This window comes from Lolium rigidum, chromosome 7 (genome assembly GCF_022539505.1).
Source record: "Lolium rigidum isolate FL_2022 chromosome 7, APGP_CSIRO_Lrig_0.1, whole genome shotgun sequence".
In the NCBI taxonomy this organism is placed as follows: domain Eukaryota; kingdom Viridiplantae; phylum Streptophyta; class Magnoliopsida; order Poales; family Poaceae; genus Lolium; species Lolium rigidum.
This window is the reverse complement of record NC_061514.1, coordinates 223889982-223909548: the sequence shown is the minus strand read 5'-3', so window position 1 is coordinate 223909548 and position 19567 is coordinate 223889982. Positions and strand designations below refer to the sequence as shown.

Sequence of the window (19567 nt, the reverse complement as noted above, 5' to 3'; positions counted from 1 at the left end):
AAACTTTAAATGTTGAATTTAAATTTTGTAAAAAAAAGTAGTAGATGTGTAGCTCAGGCTACGCTTTAACTTTCCCCTAACTTAGCCGCTAAATCTCCTATATTTTCAATTTATTTTCAATTTTTTCTAAATTTACATTTAATATGATTATATAAAATTTGTGAGTTGAATAATTAAATACTTGTTTTTCTTGAACAGTTAAATAAATTGTATCATGAATCGTGTTCGAGTCATAATTTTCCTTTTTTTTTTGGTAAAATATGATTGAAATATTCTATTTTTAAAAAAGCATTAAATGGAATTGCCTGTTATAGTCTGGTTATAGTCTTTCATAGTCTCCGAAAAAGTACGACTAAATGAAGTAGATCGCTATTTTAAACTACGCTTTAGAATTCTGGCAACCTCGATGGGAATACGAGGTTCGGGTTGCTCCCCATGATCAACCATGTTCTCACTCACACATTCGCCTCTTCTCCAAACCCCCTTTATGCAAGACGGCTCTACCGGCCTTCTCCGACCTCCATCTTCATGGCATGCTTCCTTACGCATGTTCCTCTGCTGGTAGCTCCTTATGGAGTTAATGGCATCTAGGGTCACACAACTTATTTCGCATGTGCTCTTAAGTAACACATGTTGCAAAACGAATTATCCGGTCACACAACTTATGAAACGTGCGCACCCCAGGTCACAAAACGGTTTGATGTTCGGCTTTTGGCAAAAAACCGGTCACACGGGGGTCACGTTAGGTACGTTGTTCAGTCAAAATTGAGGAAAAGTACAGAATATGACCGCCCCTTCTAACTCAGGTGTCCTGCACGTGACCGGTTTTTGCCAAAGACCAGACATCAAACTATTTTGTGACCTGGGGTGCATATATTTTGCAAGTTGTGTGATCGGTTAGTTTATTTTGCATTTTTGCAACATGTGTGACTTAAGTGCACATGCGAGACAAGTTGTGTGATCGGTTAGTTTATTTTGCAACATGTGTGACTTAAGTGCACATGGGAGACAAGTTGTGTGATCGGTTAGTTTATTTTGCAACATGTGTGCACATGCGAGACAAGTTATGTGACTGCGGATGCCATTAACTCCTCCTTATGAATATGAGGTTATTGTTGTCCCCCTTTGATCATCCAATCAACCATCGATACCTCGCTCATCCCTTTCTCCGTCTTGCTAGTTATCCTGTATCTGAAATTGTTCACCAAACTCTTGTATAATTGCCAGATTGAGTGAGTTGAGTATTGGGCTGCTGACAATCGCTGAGCTCATTCATCCCACGAAGCCATGATGGCCCGGTATAATTTGCTAACTGTAAAAACCGGAAAGAAAATACAGCTAACTGAACCCAGCGACATGCTTAACTGAACTGAACCTAATAAAGACCACACGAGCCAGACTGAGTATTAGGTTTCTATATTTCTGGCTGTTTATATTGAAATTAGATTAGATGCTGATGTTTTGTTTTGCGTGCCTAATCCTCGTGGTAGTACTTGGTGTGCGCAGGGCTCGGGCTATCGTCCTCCCTCGGCTGGCACACGGTAACGTGGGCGTCTTGCCACAGCCACGCCTTCCGGATCTCTGTCACTTGTTTTTGGACGATCTTAAGGAGCAGGCTGAGTTTCTTCTGTTGGTCATGGTCTCCCGGAGTACCCTCGTTTTCTTCAGGGATGACGAGCACCAGCTGCTCGAGGACAGGAGCCCTGCGCAGGAGGAACCTGAGCAGCCTCAGCTCGCGCGTCGTCCCCCGGAAGTTGATCACCTTGATGAACGTCAGATGGTCGAGAGCGATCTCGTAGTCGAGTACAATATCCCCGTCCTCGCCGGTTGCAATCATGCCGCTGCAGGTATCTTCAGTAGTGTCCTCGCAAGCGGCGGCTGGGAGCTGCAAGTACGATCCGAGAATTCGCTGATGTGATGAGGCGACAATGAATGGCATTGACGAGGAAAAGGATGTTTACCCGGACGAAGAGTCGCTCGAGGAGGGGCGGTTCGGTGAGCCCGAAGAAGCCACAGAAACGATTGACATCACCGTCGCTCATGGTGTCCATAAGCAGCTGCACTTCTTCTAGGTTCGGGGTATACATAGTGAGCTCGTAAAATATTCGGGTTTCTTCGATGTGCTGACGGGTAACCAATACGTACTAATGGTCAATACATTGCTTGAATTTAGATGCTAATGATGATGCGTTGAATGGTTCGGTTGGCAAGAAATAGTTTGAGCATCGTACCAGTAAGCCCACGGAGCAAAGTGTCAAAATCCTGGCATGGGCGACCTCCTCCAAGAAGCCTGAGTAGGCGAACTCGTGAATCAGCTCGTCGTATCCGCCCAAGCCGAGGTGGGACAGGTACGCGTCTCGTAGCTCCGGCGTGACCGCATCCGAACCATTCCTCCTCGTGTTATCTTTGCCGATGAACTCGACGGGAGCAGTCTCGTAGGCGTCGTCTCTGTAGTATAGGATTTCCCCGTGGTATGCCAAGGACTCGAGCGCGGGCGCGGCCACCCGCAGATGGCGCATGGACAGGCAGCCCACGATCTCCAGGCCCCGCAGCCTCTCGCCGGCGACCCTCACCGACACGAGGAGGTGGCAGCTCCTCAGGCTCAGGAACTCGAGCAGCCGGCACTCCGAGACCACGTCCCGGACATCATCGTCGGTGACGTCGACGCGGTCGAGGGAGAGGGATGTCAGGCCGGCGAGCCCCGCCGCCCCGGGAGGGACGTCGCGGAGGCTGCACCGGCCCAGGCTAAGCACCGACAGCGAGTTCTCGACCTGGAACAGGTCCCCGGGAAGCTGCAATAGGGACGCGCGCCCTTTCGCGTAGTCTAGGACGCCCCGTCGCGCCAGGTCCACCCCGACCTCCCTGGCGCCTCTCCCCAGGGCGGCCGCGACCCACCCGACGACGACGTTCTGCCCGAGCTCGTCGAGCGGCGACAGCGCCACGCGGAACACGTGGATGGGCGCCGCGCCGTGGATCGCGAGGACGCGGTCCACCGTGGCCGTGATCTGCGCCGGTGACTGGCCGCGGACCAAGTCGCGGTCGGTGAAGTCGAGGACCGCCGACGCGGCGAGCGCGTGGAGCCATTTGTGCGCCCACCTCGTGGAGAGGGCGCTGGTGCGGACGGCGTCCTTCAGCGGAAGCACGCCGAGGATGGAGTGGAGGACGTCGGCGGGGAGGCCGCTCAGCCGGTCCTCCTCGGATGATGCTTCTTCTCCCTTGGGCTTGGCACACTTCTTTGCTGGGTTGGATTCGAGCTCCATTATATTAGCTTGGCGCGCGCGCACTTGAGCAAGTTTAGAGCCTCTTTCTTTTTTCAGTTGCCTGGTACTGCGACTTTGCAGTTGCATTGTGGGAGTGCTTGCCTGCTTGGTCTGAGCTTTTTATCTCTACTACTTATAAAGGCACGAAGTTGTGTAGGAAAATACAATCTAGACCGTCTATCCTGGTACATCGCACGGTCACAAATTATTTGTTCTCCCCACCCTCCACCCAAAATTTCCGCGCGTGCAATTATCATCTTTCCCCATGTTTCACGCTCCCCTTCCTCATAGACGGTTGCATACTTGCATCTCATCCTTCCACCTGACGCGCACGACCCTCCACCCCGGGCACCTCACCTCCAAGTGCCGCAGGCAGGCCTGGCCGCAGCACAAGTAGAGCCGCCGCGGCTGGTGGTGCACTGGATGAAGGATCACCATGGTGAGGCGGTGGGGTTGCCGGGCGCATCCGAGGCGCTACCTAGACCGAGCTGCCCTTACCAACGGCGCCGTCTCTATCGTTCCATTGGGGTACGGCTCGAGCAGCTTCCCTTCCTCACAGAACAGACGATCTCAGATCTGCCCAGCTGAAGAAATAGAGAAAACAGGTATGTGTTCAGTTTGAAATTGTTGATTCACGAGTGATCTCTCCATGAGCAACACCTGCGCATCTTCATCCAGTTTAGGTGATTAGTTGGGAAATTCCCTCAATGCTTTATTTGCTTGAAATAAATACACGATCCTTACGAATTGTGATGTATATTCGAAGAGAGTGACATATTGCTTACATAGAATCCGAACTACCTGGATTACCCCAAGTTTCTTTTGTATGTTCTACCGAGGCAAGATGTTGCTTCACGCATGGCTACTGCAGGTGATTAGTACTATTCTTAGCACGTTACTTTCTGAAGGCATGTGTCTTAATTGTTTCTTCATAAGCTGAATCATAACTAAATGGGTTTCTTATTTACTTGTTTGTACTCCTCACAGCAATGTTGCCTGGGCCATCTATTCCAAGACCGTCTCAGGTATATAATATACCGTGCAAAGTATGAACGTCGCTGTGTACTTGGTCACATCTATCCCATTTTTACAGAATTACAGTGTCTGATGTTTATAATTTCAAAATTCTTACTGTTCCTCTTGAGGTTGTTCTTTCGTTGCAAATCTGAGTACGTTCTCATGTACTACCTTATTTCGGTGATTTTATTCACGCCGAGTAGTCATAACATGCCTGCCCTTTTTGGTATGGCAAATTAATTTATTATCCCAATTTTTGGGAAGGACGTATAAAGCAAACCAAATTATTGGATGCCTGCTTGTTACAGCTGGTGTAGTTCTATCTGTAGGAAGGTATGTATTGGAACAACTAGCTAGCTTTGTTTTGACTACTCATTGTATTGGCCAGACGCCTCGAAGAACCGCTGCTGGATGGCGGACCGTCTTGGCCGTCGAGGTTTTCCTTGCCTGGCGGCTTGCCCCCTATGCAACCAAGAGCCAGAGATGCTTCAACACCTGCTCTTTGGGTGTCTGGTGGCGAGGGAGAACATCAAGGCAGAGTACGATTGGTAGCGTCTGGCCAAGCTGTTTCTTTTGCCTTTTTGGCAGGGTGTATTTCTTTGGGTTCAAGGCTTGTAATCACACAGGAAAGAGGGAAACTCTGGAGAATGATTGTGTATGTTCCCTGTCCGGTTTAGCTCTGCAATTTTTATGTTTTGATGATTTATTGATGCCAAGAATTCATTGAACATGTACAGTCTAAGAGCACCTCGATGGTGCACATCAAGGTTGATAAGGGGCATCGATGGTAGAGATTTTGGAGGGCAAGGTTTGTGTTTCAATAATGATGCCTTTCATGAATGCATGATACCATCTTATTGACTTACATGGTTATCTTTTCTATGCAGAAAGTCTCATCTTGGAACAAAATACACCTGTTGTATGACTTCTTTGTCAGGAAGACTGCTGCTTATAAAATGACTTTCATCTACTGCTGCTCATATTCAGATCTCTCTGGGGTGTGTTCTATGTTCCAAGTGTAATCAACCGCTGAAAGGCTCTTGGATGATAAAGGTAACAAGGATTTAAAGGTTGAAGTTTTAGAACGACAGTAGTACTATTATCTTCAGTTAACACTAGAAAGTCATTTTTTCAATTCATTTCATCTGGTGATCCTCTGGGTCCTCTTTGAGAATGTAATATCATCTGGGTTCCTTTCAAAATATCTCCTTTCCTTTTTCTTCACATTCTTGTATTGAAACACCCCAATCTTTGACCCCAGTCTTGACGTAGGGGCTGTTTGTTGCTGCACGCTGGTGAGAACGGCGTGGAAAAGTCTGAACTCCTTTTTTTGCTTATGAGATGCTCGATAGAACGACACGTTTAGGACCCAGTGTCTGGGAATCGGCAAGCCATCAGTAGGTTCTGTGCCATATATTTTTCAGATGAAATTTTATGCTATAAGCATGCATATTTTTCTTTGTAATAGCTATTGGAAGGGAAGGTAAGTGGCTAGCTTAGAATAAATCATCCTTGTATTGTCATGAGCTAAGTGATATTTTTGGAAATTTTATGATACCAGCACCAGATTGCTTGTGCAACTTGTCCTTGCATTGGATGTTGATGCCAGAGTTTTCACAATCTAGAATTGAAGAAAGCACAACGAGTTTTCCGTTTATTCTCATATAAGAGATAGCCTCCTGTGTACAATTGTTTTGAGTTAGTAGAAACTGAGTTGTTTCTTTATTTTATTTTTTCTTAGAGGTAAATGCAAGTTTTGGGACATCCTTGGTTAAAACCCAACTCTACAGAGTGCATTCTGGAGCAATTCAGGTTCTTGTAACTTCCGTGTGGTACTTGTCTATTTGTTATTTGCTGGCTTGGGTTCTTGTTATGTAGTTTGTGGTTTCCAAGCTTCAATATTCATCTTTATTTCATTTCTTTGTGTATTACTGTGTCTTTACAAAGTAAATTTTGGCTCATGCATCTTAATTTTCATAAATTTGGTTAGGACTGGAGGCTCCTAAATCAGGAGCTGCAGGGCTGCTGAAGCCTTTTGCCATCGACAAGAATGGGAGAACTCAGAGTTTTTCAAGAAGAGAGATCTCTATATACAGTGGTGTAGCAAAATGGGTGAAGTTTGCCCGCTCATTTAATGGATGATAGCTAAAAGATTGAAGTTCAGGCATGTATCATGTTGGGTGAAAATCATACGGAATTGCATATCCTAAGAAAATATTGCACATATTATTGAATTGATTAGTTAAGACTTAAGACGCACATATTATTGAATTGAATTGCTTGGTCTGAGCTTTTTATAGATAATAACAAGTTAAACCAGTGTCCCGTGGAAATGTTCAGTCGCCTTCCCTTGCAAGATTTGACTGAAACTAGTGCAAGATCTGGCAGGGTGAGGCGAGTGAGAGCGACGACGCGGTTGCTTGCTAGACAAGGAGGCGTGCGCGCGGTTCAACGGGTAAGCTAAGTGCTTGCTTGACTGAAACAAGTGTAAGACGAGAAATGTTTTATAAAATTTTACAGTGGTTGACATTTTTAATAATCGTTTATCTGCCCCGATCTAATTAATAGACAAAACCAAACCGACGGAACTAAAAGTGTGGGACCGGAACCAAAATCTATGGGACCGGAACCACTAATCTATTTTACAAACACTATAAAAAATGAGCGTCCTTTTTGAATGGCCAAAGCATCAGGTAGACTACACGAATCTTGAAGTCACCATCTTGCACGAATCTTGAAGTCACCAGGTTTCAAAAAAATCTTGAAGTCATTGTCCAAGAGCTACGTAGTCGGAGATCATCCTCAACTCGCTCATCCCCTCCCACTGTCGGCGCCCTCTAACTCAGTGACGGGAGCACTTCTCTTCGGCGATCCAGAGCCCGCCCGCCGTTGCTGCTGACAGCGAAATGGCATCCCGCGTCGCCTCTCTCTACATGTACTAGTCTGCGATTGATTTGCCATGGGCAGCGCGCCTGATTCTGTGATTTTGGCGAAAGAGGATTTAGGGTTTGCGAGGTTGGTTCCATCCAATGGGTCCAATTTTCTTGCTGATTCAGCGGGTTGGTCTCCACGGGTGATTGGGGATCACCGATTGGGTTTCAGTGGAGATTTCTGTTTTGCATCGACGCGTCTCCGGTCTGGGCAGATCATTTTTCACTGGTTTTGCTCTCTGTTTAAAAAAAACTGGAAGTGGCTATATCAAATGTAAAGGACTGAAACGAAGCTTGCACAGTACAGAGCCATTTGATGTCCTGATGTCTGACTCTGCAAGAGGTAATATCTTAAGCATCTTTTTATTTGGTTGCATTTTAAAGCGTGACTAAACCTGCAGAAGGCAACCCTAAAGATATCGTTGACGAACTAGTAAAAGAATGGGAACACACGATAGTTTGGGCAAAGAGTTGAATGAATTAACAACAACAGGATAAAAAGGAGGTATGGATTATCTTCTAACTCTTGTATTCTGATTATGCTTGCCCAAAACCATCTATAAGTGTAGAGGAATAATAGACATAATATATTCATACTTACTGAATGCTATAGGGCAGTAAACCTATATCCTATATAAAATTCTTAATCATTTTATCACATATAAGCTTTGTCCATTGTTCCTTGTTTATTCCATGGTTGGGGACTGAAGATGTGCTGCCTTCAAAACTCTAACTCATTAGAGAAGAATATTAAGGGTGACCTTCCTATAACTTTTTTCCTATAACTGAATATTTCTTTTGTTCTTATCACTAGAACCTTAACTTGTGTTGGCACATTTTTCAGGTTGTTAGTGTTAGTTGATCTTTTTTGCCATCAGCCTTATTTTTATATCCTTATTTGTTCTTTCGGTAGTTGCAATTTTAACATGATAAATATCATAATTTATCCATCATCTTTCTGGTTTTGAATAGTTCCCAATGTCCATATTCTAATGTTTTTGACAGATTGCGAGGGTCGTGGAGAGACACCATGTCCTACTTGCAACTAGATGACCCGTTGCGCTATCGCGCAATAACGGAGGCTAACCATAGGGTTTCGCTTATTTTAGTACCGAAGGTTGGAGCAGAGCTCTTCCATCGAGTACAATAGTATCCGACGTGCGTCGACGACCCTTGTACTTTCATGTGTCTAATGCTCTCGATATCTCTTCCACTTTCCTTTGCGTAATCCACTTGCTATCACGGGAATATTATGGTTAAGTGGCTGCGATTTCTTATTTCATCACTTGCACATTTGCCTTCCATCGCAATGTTTAAGTGTACCTATGCACGGCATTTTAATAACTTTCAAATAATACCCGCTGCGCTATCGCGCAAATGGCGGATGCTAACAATAGGGTTTGGCTTATTTTAGTACCGAGGGTTGGAGCAGAGCTCTTGCATCGAGTACAATAGTATCCGACGGGGCGTGTTACTGTGTTGCTCATCGTAACCGTTGGTTTATTTCAATACTGGAGGCTCGGAAGCGTGTAGCTCTTTCGATGACCATCCCATGGTGAGCTATAGTAGTATTCAGCGTGTTTCGTTGGAGGAAACGCCCTCGATGGCCCTTGTACTCTCATTTGGGTAATGCTCTCGATGTCTCTTCCACTTTCCTTTGGGCAATGCAATTGCCATCACCGGAAAGTGGCTGCGATTTCTTATTTCGTTACTTACACATTTGTGTCTCATCGCAATTTTAAGTGTACCTATGCACGGCGTTTTAATAAGTTTGAAATAATTTCTAGGAATAGACGCCGCTTTAATAAGTTGCTCAACTAATAAGTTGCCCATGTACTCTCGGAAAAAAAATCGCTTACGCGCACGCAGTTTGGTGTCACTATTCGCTCCCTCTAGACAGGTAACGGTTCCGAGTTCCTCAACAAGACTGTTGATAATCTCCTCACCACCCACGGCACCGCCCTGCGACTATTACGCCCATGCACTTCCCAGCTGAACGGTAAAGCCGAGCGTGCCATTCGTACCATTAATGATACTATGCGCACTCTTATGTTTCAGGCTCACATTCCAGCTCCTCTCTGGGCCGACGCTCTGGCTACTGCCACATACCTGCTTAATCGTTGTCCTAGTATACAACCATAAAGTCCCAAGTTCCGTACACATGCCTCCACGGTCGTCCTCCCTCATACATTGATCTTCGTGTCTTCGGTTGTCTTTGTTATCCTAAAATCGCGTCCACCGCTCCACATAAGCTTAGTGCTCGTTCCATGGCATGTGTCTTTCTTGGGTATCCCTCTAACCATCGGAGTTACCGCTGCTTTAACCCTGTGACTGGAAGAATACTCGTCTCGCGACATGTTGTCTTCGATGAGAAGGTTTTTCCTGTTCAGCATGCAGCTTCGTCATCCGCGCTTGCGCCTCCTGCGCCGCGCGGACTCGACGACCTCTTCGGCACGCCGCCCGTGTCGCCAACGCGAGCTCTTGCACCACCCCCGCGCACCCTAGCGCCGGCCCCAAGTGCGCCCGCCCCGGCCTCGAGCGCCCCCGCCTCGACACCGCCTCGCCCAGCCGGGTCCTCTGACTCGACAGAGAATTCGTCGTTTTCTCTGCCGCGGCAGGCTGCCACGGCAGGAATTCCGGAAGTTTGTCTGCCGCGGCAGGCAGCCACAACAGGAACTCCTGCCGCACCTCACGCTCGGCCCGCCGCCGCATGCCCTGCCCCTGTCACAGCTGCTGCTGCCGCCGCCCTGACGGCCTCCTTAAGTGGGGCCTCCGACCTTCGGCCTACGCTCGTCTCCTCCCAATCTTGTCGCGAGGGGGAGGATGCCGGCGTTGATTGCCTTAAGGAGGTAGGAGGTGATGTCGGCCTTCTTGACGTGGTTGAAGCACTCGTCGCGGGGCACGTAGAAATGCTGAAGCATGGGCCTTATCTCAATAGCCGTTCAGTATTAGGATTGTTTGACATATGTACTTATCTACACCAATATATTTTATTTTGTTTCCAACTAATAAGTCACTTGGCGCAACCGTCAATACTTAAGCCAAAAGTTTTGTTTTCCATGGTCTGCGGTTGCTATAATTTTGAGGAAAGAAAGTGAAATAAAAAATGAAAATGGGTTATACACAATCAAATAAGTTGTGTTCCTTTTTCTATACATGTTCTATATGACCAAATTAAAAGACTAACTCATTAATCTTGGTCAAAATAAAAAAAAAAGGTAGTCTCAACATTTCAAAAAAAAACTAAGAAAACACATGATGTTGTTTGAAAACCCTAAAAATAAATCAACATAAATAATAAAGGCCGTACCAATGCACGCACATTCAACTGAAGCGAAGACTTCAAAAATAAAACTAAGACTTAAATATTTTATCAAGACCAAAGAGTCGAGATACTATCCACATGCTATCGTCTAAAATTTTACAAACACTTTACTGTGGTTGAAATAAGCTAATTGCTAAGAGTCTACATGTTTTGTCTCTTATATGAAAATTAAAAGGAATAAACACGTCACACAATTGTCTGTAGACGGTGTACCGGTCACTGACCTTCCCCTTTCTTCTCCAGTGGTCTCATCTTGTCCCCCATCCAATTCTCCAATGTGTTGCGGCTATGCCCGCCAATTTCTCTCCCCGGCCACCTTGGACTGACTCCACCGGTCCCAATCCCTCGTTCTACCGTGTCTCAACCACGCGACCCAATCATCTCTCCTTAGTCCTCTGCCCAGCTTGATTCTCGCCTGACACTCGCTGAGTGCCTCTACGCCTCATAAGCGCCTGCCGCTCTAGGAAGCTGCAGTGCCAAGACAAGCCGCACCCTCGCTGCAGATTTGCTGGGATCTAACCAAGAATTAATTGGTGGAGCGGGAAGAGAGGAGGACGGATGTGTGTGTTCTCTAAATTAAATATATTAAAGTCAAATTTTAAGAACTTGCTCAATCCCCACCGGTCTACTCCTTATCACACATAGTATGTTTCCAAACCGGTTTTCAAAAATAGAAAAAACTATACTGAAATATACTAACAAGGGCAAAACGAAATAAGAAGTCACGTGCACAGCCCAGGAAACATGTACATGTCACTCTATTTGTATATTCTAGTCTAATCCTTAATTTAATTTGACTGGAAATTCTCAATATTTGAATGCCTCATAACAACAAAATATATTGCACAGAGAAACAACCTTGTTAATCGTAAGGGCGAAAGAATGTAGTTTAGCTCTCCACTCTAAAGATGTAATAACTGAATGGAGTAGCAAATACTGCTCAAACTAAGAACGTTCAGCATTGGCTTGTTCTAACTGCATAAATGTAGCCCTGTCACTTCATATAGTTTCGGCTGAGTTCTGCTGGGAGCGTCCAAAACTTCACAGGTAATCATGACCATTTTCACTACACTATGAACACTGTCTTGAGTAATCTGCTCTCATCTACCGACGGCCTCCCGCTTTTCTTGCACCTGAAACCTGCTCCTCATCAGATTTAACATCTCCATACTGCCAAAGCTGCAGACTTTCCTTCTTTCCTTCCTCTTGGAACTGTCTTTTTTTTATTCTGGAGACCTGCCTTCCTCTCCTTGGTGTCCCATCTCTAATATCTTGCTTCTTCCATGCCCACCATGCCCTTCCTGCACATACAAAATAAGCATATGAGGAATGAAGATAAAGTCTCCTATTCCTAAATACATAAACATGCATGTAGCATAGCCTATATGAATGAACCTTACAACGTAATACTCCATCTCATTATGGTTTTAAAATAATGCGATACAGGTACTCATGGCAGCTATTTAGGGGAAAAAAACTAACGAGATGGAGTAACATTCAGGTCAGATTTGTTGCATTTAGAATGGGAGCTATCCACTTTGGTCAGTAATATTCGACCATGAATGAGTCAAGATGTCTAGAATTAAATAAATAGCAGTACAAAGAGGGGAAATAGCCAGTTGCAGACTCACAGAACATGTACCCGAAAAACACATGTTCTGCATGATTATACTTGACAAATCTCACAAAGAAGATGGACCTTGGCACAAGACAACAATTTCACAATGTTGGCTCTTGCGAAAACCAGTAGGACCTCAAAGATGAATAGGTAAATTATTTTTGGTGGGTACTAATTAGCAAGCTGCTGCAACTGCCATACATACTGCAGGTAAATACACCAAGGAGAGGTAAATAAATGTAATTGCATAGTACCTTTTCTTTCGAGGTGTTTTCTCAACCAATGCTCTGCCAAATCTGAAACATCAACAATAGGCAAATCTTGAGGCAAATCGTGAGGAAATCTGAAACAGAAGCAGTAGACAAATCTTGAGGCAAACCTTTATAAAATCTGAAACAACAGTTGGCAAATCTTGAGGAAAACTCCTTGAGAAAATCTTGAGGAAAACCCCTTCACGTTTGGGAAATCTGAGCAGCAGCAGGCAAATCTTGAGGAGACGGGAGAAAGAAAGAAAAATACCAGGAAAATATATGGGAGCTCGCGGATCTGACGCCCGGGAAATCGTGGACGGAGAAGATCCTTCGCGTGAGGAGGCCCGGGTCGCTGGCAGCCGTCATTGTCCTCCGCTCTCTGACCCAAAATATTTCAGCATTACTGGGGTCAATGTATATCTATCTGAATACAAAGAAACACATATAAGTAATATATCTAAATGATTGGGAAGCCTGTAAGAACATGACTAAGCTCACTAATTTGAAACAGTTCAGCATTGTAAACACGCTAATGATATGCAATCCCTGTAACCTAGGTTGGTCATGTCCCTGAAGCTATTCTTGAGGTGATGGTAAATGACAATCTAAATGCGTTTAACATGGAATAAAAACCCCATTAACTAAAAAAACAATACACGTACAGTCCACATATATCAGAGAATGCTTAACCCTTAGATCTAACGGTCACAAGTAATCATGTAAATGAAGGGAAAGCAGTGTAAGAATATTAACTGGAAAATACAAAGGGCATTTACCTGGGGATTGCGGTGCCTTTGGAGTGAGGTGTTGAATGACCAATATAGGGTCGTAGTGAAGGTAAGGATAATCAGTGATATCCATAATATGCCACAGTCAAATCATACCAAATATCCCTACATAGATATTTCTAGATTAGATAACTCATGCGACCAAACTAACCTGCAAACTAAGAGAACAACATATCTAAATTCAAAACGTTGAAAGGACAATAATGGGAAAAATATAAACATGAATCATCAGCAAATAATTCATTCACCAAATACCCGTTATTTAATATCTTTAGTAACGGAGGCTCGCAGTGGTTTAAAAAAAAATTACTCCCTCTATCCCAAATTAATGATGAAAATCCAACTCTCCAGATGTCTTTTTTTCTTGGAAAAGTCACAGTTGCAAAAGAAAGGAAAAATTGCAACCATAAATTGTACCCATGGTGTTATATATGATTGAGATTTATATCTAAGCCATACGCATACACACATTGAACATAATATGTAGGCCATGATTGAAGAACATAAAATTTCTTGCTAATAACACTACAGTCTTGTACCTTGTGAAGAAAGCAGAAGTTGATCAAAGGAGTGAAATAAATAAAATGTTCATACATGATAAGACAAACATAGTTTTTTTTTCAGGAAGAGGCAACCAAAAGGTTCTTTTCATTTCATTATGATGTAAGAGGGTGATCACAAGATCGATTACAACCACCTCCACTGAATTAAAAGCCAGTCACTCAAAACCCATGTCTAGTCAAAACCCCACATGCGTCTACCTGTAAAACTTGTTGCAAAGTTGCACTCTTACGGTCAAAAGTACTTGCATTTCTTTCCAGCCAGGGTTTCCGAATTACCAGAAGCATCATCACTGCCACCTCGTTGTGATTTGTTCTTGGCAATTTGGTCCACAAATACCACCATTCTCGAACTGTATTGTACCCTGGCTTGTAGACTCCAAACCGCTGCACCGTTTCGCTGCCATCTTCTGTAATCTATTTGATTTCATGAAGTGCAAGCAAAAGTATATGCAGGCAATCAAAGCTGTGACACTTATCGGTGCAAGAGCCCATCAGAGTTAACAAAATGAAATGATAAACATCCTGATAGTATGAGGCTTCGGCTTCGTAACATAGTAGAAATCTAACTCGAAAAACAAAAGACCTCAAAACATGGCATGCTGTACCCAAATACAACGCATCGTATCTGTACCCTGTAACTCTAAATCTCAGAACTATCTTGACATCGCACATTATGTTCTCGTGAAAAAGAAAGCTAAGTTGACATTGCATATTGCGTACCCTTTCAGACATGTACTATATATATAGTTCTTAGTCAATTCAATAGTTTTCTTAGAACCCATGCTACTACTATGAAGGAGACCAAAATACAGTAGATAGAGTCGAGGAATAAAGAAAGAACAAAAGAACCAGTATGTTACTAATACCACATGTCTGAAGTACCTGTCTTGCTGTAGTGGAGAATATTTTTTGAAAGGAAGAGAACTACAAAGTGTATAATTGCAAAGCACGGACGCAAAGATAGAAATCAGAGAAATCAATATTCTTATGTGGCCTATCTCTAGGATAGGATCCAGTACTTGTTTTAGTACCAATAGCTTAGGAAAACAAAAATGATTAATTCTAAATAATATAGGCAACACATTTAAAAAAGAACAATATAATGGGCAATCCATGATAGCAGCTTCAAGCAAGGACAATGGCACTGGACATTTAATTACTTCTATATGTGGCGAATTTGTAGACATACTGCTGGTACATGTGCGGCAGCCAGCCACACATGGGTTCGAATCCCAAGGGCGACCGAATTAAAACAGGGTGATATCCAACTCGTATGAATCCGCGGCTGGAAAGTAACAACAGACAGCCAAGGGAGTGTTCCGTCCCCCTTTGGTCAACTTTATCATACTCGGCAGTCAGCATATGATTCATTATGTAAATACATAGATTGCCAATTTAAAACAAGCTAAGTCAAGTTTGAATTATTTTCTGCTACCAAGATTACATAGAGGTAGCTATCAATGCAAATTTAGCGGGGTTAGAAACCACACACTGCATCGATGTTAACTGAAGAACCACACAATGAGGCACTGCTATGCACTGTACATATTGAGCTACCAACAAATAGCACACATATTCTGGTTAAGCTTGGGAGTTTATGCACGAAAATTGGTTATATTCCTTACACATAAATCATGCACATAATTAAGCTAGCACTAAGGGATCTCTCTGTTAGCTAGCTCTGATGAAGTAGTACTCGTGAAGCAAACAAGCCTACATGGGCACTGTGCTCACACAACTGCAATCGATACTTGCCACCAAGCAAACCCCTTGCTTTCTTTTAACACTGAACAGCGGAAAAGATTGACTAAGCTAACCTGAAATCTATAATGATTCACGCAGACACTCGCCGATCTTACATAATATGTATTACTTTCCAAGTTGTACAAATCTGGGAGAAATGGTTTAAAATCCACTATTCACGATCCAAAGAACCAAATGTATTTCTGAAGAAACAAATTGTCCAAATCTTCAGGTCCAGTACATTGTTTTGGCTTATTTTTTGCAACAAAAGATTCAGCCGATGAAATGATACATTATTTTAGTAGTGTGATGTATTTTAGATTTTAGCCATGGTACCTTCAATACATGACATCAAAACCTTCCCATCTAAGTCATGATGAGCAGGCCTTCTCTGAATCATATGAAACAACACAAATAGTTTCAGTCAACAAAAGCTCTTTCTAAGTGGAATTTCAAATGCTCACTCGCATGCCCACACTTTGCTTGCAAATATTCACCTTTTGTAAATAAAATATTAAAATCGCAAGAAGTTACTACATATGATGAAATGGATCGATTATTATAGTTCATTCATCAAACCGTCAAATGCTTGGTCAGTAGCACATATTCATACTACAAATTCTAGGGAGCAAATTGTGCCAATATACAGGAGAAGAAAGGGGATAAATAGAGATGGGGAGAATGGGTATACCTGCAACAACGATGGACTCCACGAACACTAATGCTGGGGTGTAAGAAACTCCTGGACATCCAAAGCCTGGCTGCAAAATAGAATTAAATTAGTGAGGAAGGAATAAGATGGACATATGTACTCTAAAACAGGAAATATTCAGACAAAATATCATCTAAATTCAGTTTTCAGCTTCCTTTTCACATGCAATCATAGGCTGGCAATGTGGCGTCCCGCTTCATCCCAAAAAATGAAATTAAATCAAAAATATAGAAATGGATCTCAGGGGGAAATAGGAAGGAGCTAGGTGAAAATGAGTAAATTTTGTCCCACATTTTGTCCCACGTTGCAGCCCTATGCCATCAACTCGATTGTTGTTCAGACTTTTGACTTTTATCTGTCAAAGCAACTAAATGAGAATAACAAAGATCAAAAGCTAGTAAAATAATGCATTGAAATAAAATGAGGATGCAAAATCTTGGGTTTACATTCGCAAATAACACTAACATACCAATATTCATATGCACAATAGAGAGTAGTAGCTCACTGGCGTAATATGCAAAATCAATGACCCATAATTAATTATTATTTTTTCATCCATGATGACCAATGTATTAAATCGAAAGTACATAAGATGTAGAATCTTAGTACACAGAAAACAAAAATTTGATATTACTACAAAATGAAAATTACCCACGGTATTATCAGTCTGTAGTATGTACTACATTGGAAATACACGAGGAGCCAAATGAATTGTTTGAACAGATGTTGTAGAGATGACGCCCAGTTTTTTACCTCGCAGACATCCGGCTGCTACCCGCATAGATCGTTATATATCCTCCAAGCATCAAGGCCATGACTAATATCACCAACACATAGAAGCAACTTGGCCGCTATCCTGCACCAACCCAAACAAAGAAGCACCATTGGTAAACCAAGGAAGAACGCATAACAACGAGCGTGTGAAATTTTGTCTTCTATCTAAATTCTAAAGAGGGGAGGACCTTATTTTCTTGTAAAAACTAAAGAGAAGGCAAATGATTTAAGGTTTTAACTCTCTTCAAAGTATAAACCATACTCGTGATCTGCTTATGATGCCGTCAAGGTGAGGTGCTCACCTCATCCATGAAACCCTGAAGTTACGACCACCAACAGTAACAAGTTATGTTTGGTTAGGTTCACTTCAGTTCTAAAGATTCAACCTTTCCTTTCAAAGTACTGAAGCAAACCCCTTATGCTTTTCAAATAGGTAAGTACAAAACTACTATAGAAATGATAAAAAGGAGCAGACTTGCAAATTTAAAAAATTGTACACCAATACACCTTCAGGTGTTCATTTATATTCAGAAAACAAACAAAGCTTGTGTTTAGATAGTGTTAACTAAAAGGACTGAAAGGACATTTCAAAGAGAATACTCACGTGTTTGCCTTCTAGTAAATCCATTTTTTCATCCTGCAGGAGTCTTCTGCATCTGCCAATGCAGTTTCCTAGGAAGACCTCTAGCTGCTTGAGCGGAAAATCAATTTAGCCTCCAAACTGGCCTCGGAAAAAGAGATGGCGCAAAAGAGAGAGGATACATATTAGTGTTAGTACACATTATAGTATAGCAAGAAGTTTAAATGTGAGTGCAACATCCTCCTTGTCTTCCTGCCCAATCTTAATAAAAGATTTTCTCTTCAAAACCAAAGGTTCTTTTTACCAAAAGTATCAAAAAAGAACCAGAAAATATGCATTTACATATGCCATTTTATTTCTGGCTGACCCTCAAAATAGCCTCAGACACCTGAACCTGGGTATACGAAATCATGCAGCATAATTTAGAACCAATAAAGAGAATAATTTAGAAGCATGAACCCTATAGAAGAACAATTTGGGTAAACATTTGCAAATGGCTTGGAGTATCATGGATAACATAAATATTCATTGACCACTACAACAACAGCTACATCCAAAACAAAGCAACATTTTATTTTCACCTAAAAGCAATTTATCAATGCAAGTGTATATCATGGGGAAAAGGCTAGAGGGTAAACTATATATGCATTGCAATGGCACAATTAATATCCCAAAGCTCATTGCAGTGAATGTCTCCGAGAGAGATACCGAGACAGGGGAGGGGATCCACCTATCCGGTTCAGTCGTCGACTACCGCTACGCTTCATCGCTGACTGCATCTGCTTGCCACAACATCTCCACAACATCGTTTCCATTACCATAGCCATAAGAATTTCCACCATTGTTTCTTAAAAAGTGGATCCAATCAAGATGGTATATAGTGGACAAGATCTGGACGGAGAGGCAAAAATTACAGCAATACCATTAGCAATCTCTGGTTGACGATGACCTCCAGGACTCCCTCTCCACCACAAAAACGACCATGTTGTATCCAATCCCGCACAACCCCGGAAGCAGCAGCACAGATAAAAATCTTAATCTCAAATCGAAATAGCGGAGTACAAATCATGGGGATCTATAAAGAGGAGGGGATTTAACAGCATAACCAGCTCACCTATCCTTCACGCTGGAGAGCAGCAGCTTGGGCGTGGGGGACAGGCGTAGCCCCCCGCAGGAGAACGAGCTGCGCACGCGCGGCGAACTGCTGTGGCTCACCACGCTGCTCTGCGCCGCCAAACACGGAGGGGATCCTGATCCATGCCACCACCGGCCGACTCCCTGCTGCAGCCAGGAGAAAAATGAGCGAGAGCACAAAGAGGAAGATAGAGAGGAAGAGACAGAAAGAGGAGGGAGATGAGAACATGCCAAGGAGGAGGGGCATGCGCGACGTGAGCGTCGCCACAGCTGATGGACGAGCTGCACGCTCACGGCAAGCTCCCGCGGCTCGTCGCCCATCTCTGCGCTGCCAACCACCGCGTGCAGATGAAGGAAACCACCGGCGGGGCTGGCGCGCCCCGCCTTCCACTGCCCCGTGCAGCCGCCGCCTTCCACCGCGCCGTCGCTAGGCGCGAGAGACCGTCGAGTCCCGCAGCCGAGAGGACAGGAGCCGCCGCCACGCCGCATGCCGTCACTCACGCAGGACGAGGGCCCCCCGATCTCTTCTCCTCGCGCGCGGGGAAGGGCGAGTCCGCCACCGCTGGCGCCGCACGGGTCACCGCCGTCCCTTTCCGCTCCTCCACGCGCGCCGCCACGGTTGGGGAGGAGAGGACGGACGGGGATTGGGGAGTGAATCGGGGACTCGCGATCTAGGTTTTCACCATTCCATGCGGCTCCAGATGGAAGGCGACGCCAACGAGCACCTGTGGCTGTCTCTGACCGTCGGGCCTCGCAAGTAGCTGGCCCCATGCGTCATGGACTCCACGGGAAGCTGACCGAGTGAGGAAAAGTATTACCGATCGAACGGCTGTAGTGAAAAACGGGAGGAGCAATTTACTGTGCGCACGGAT

At 44.0% G+C, this 19567-nt stretch overlaps 1 protein-coding gene and 2 long non-coding RNA genes across 4 annotated transcripts; 1 reads left to right on the top strand and 2 right to left on the bottom strand.

Annotated features, from left to right (window-relative positions):
• Positions 1–1853: 1853 nt before the first annotated feature.
• Positions 1854–11701, bottom strand: LOC124672497 (putative F-box/LRR-repeat protein At5g02700). The gene is made up of 3 exons (XM_047208718.1): positions 11648–11701; positions 2232–3191; positions 1854–2123 (listed from the first exon to the last, which is right to left on the bottom strand). The coding sequence occupies exons 1-3, from the start codon at positions 11699–11701 to the stop codon at positions 1854–1856; spliced, it is 1284 nt and encodes a 427-aa protein (XP_047064674.1).
• On the top strand, positions 4779–6081 carry LOC124678064. 2 transcript variants are annotated; one of them, XR_006994316.1, is made up of 4 exons: positions 4779–4932; positions 5015–5085; positions 5165–5330; positions 6019–6081. It is a non-coding gene; the product is annotated as an uncharacterized LOC124678064 (long non-coding RNA). The 2 variants fall into 2 exon arrangements; XR_006994315.1 differs by lacking the exon at positions 6019–6081 and having other exon boundaries at positions 5165–5533.
• A 5288-nt stretch (positions 11702–16989) lies between the features above and the next one.
• LOC124669530 lies at positions 16990–18524 on the bottom strand. The gene is made up of 3 exons (XR_006992220.1): positions 18484–18524; positions 17586–17702; positions 16990–17063 (listed from the first exon to the last, which is right to left on the bottom strand). It is a non-coding gene; the product is annotated as an uncharacterized LOC124669530 (long non-coding RNA).
• Between the last annotated feature and the right edge of the window lie 1043 nt (positions 18525–19567).

Coding starts and splice junctions, on each gene's coding strand:
- LOC124672497 (XM_047208718.1), bottom strand. CDS start 11,701: ATGGAGATGTTAAATCTGATGAGGAGCAGGTTTCAGGTGCAAGAAAAG. Junction 3,192..11,647: donor AGGTGCAAGAAAAGCGGGAG/GCCGTCGGTAGA, acceptor TCATCCGAGGAG/GACCGGCTGAGCGGCCTCCC. Junction 2,124..2,231: donor TTTGCTCCGTGGGCTTACTG/GTACGATGCTCA, acceptor GTTACCCGTCAG/CACATCGAAGAAACCCGAAT.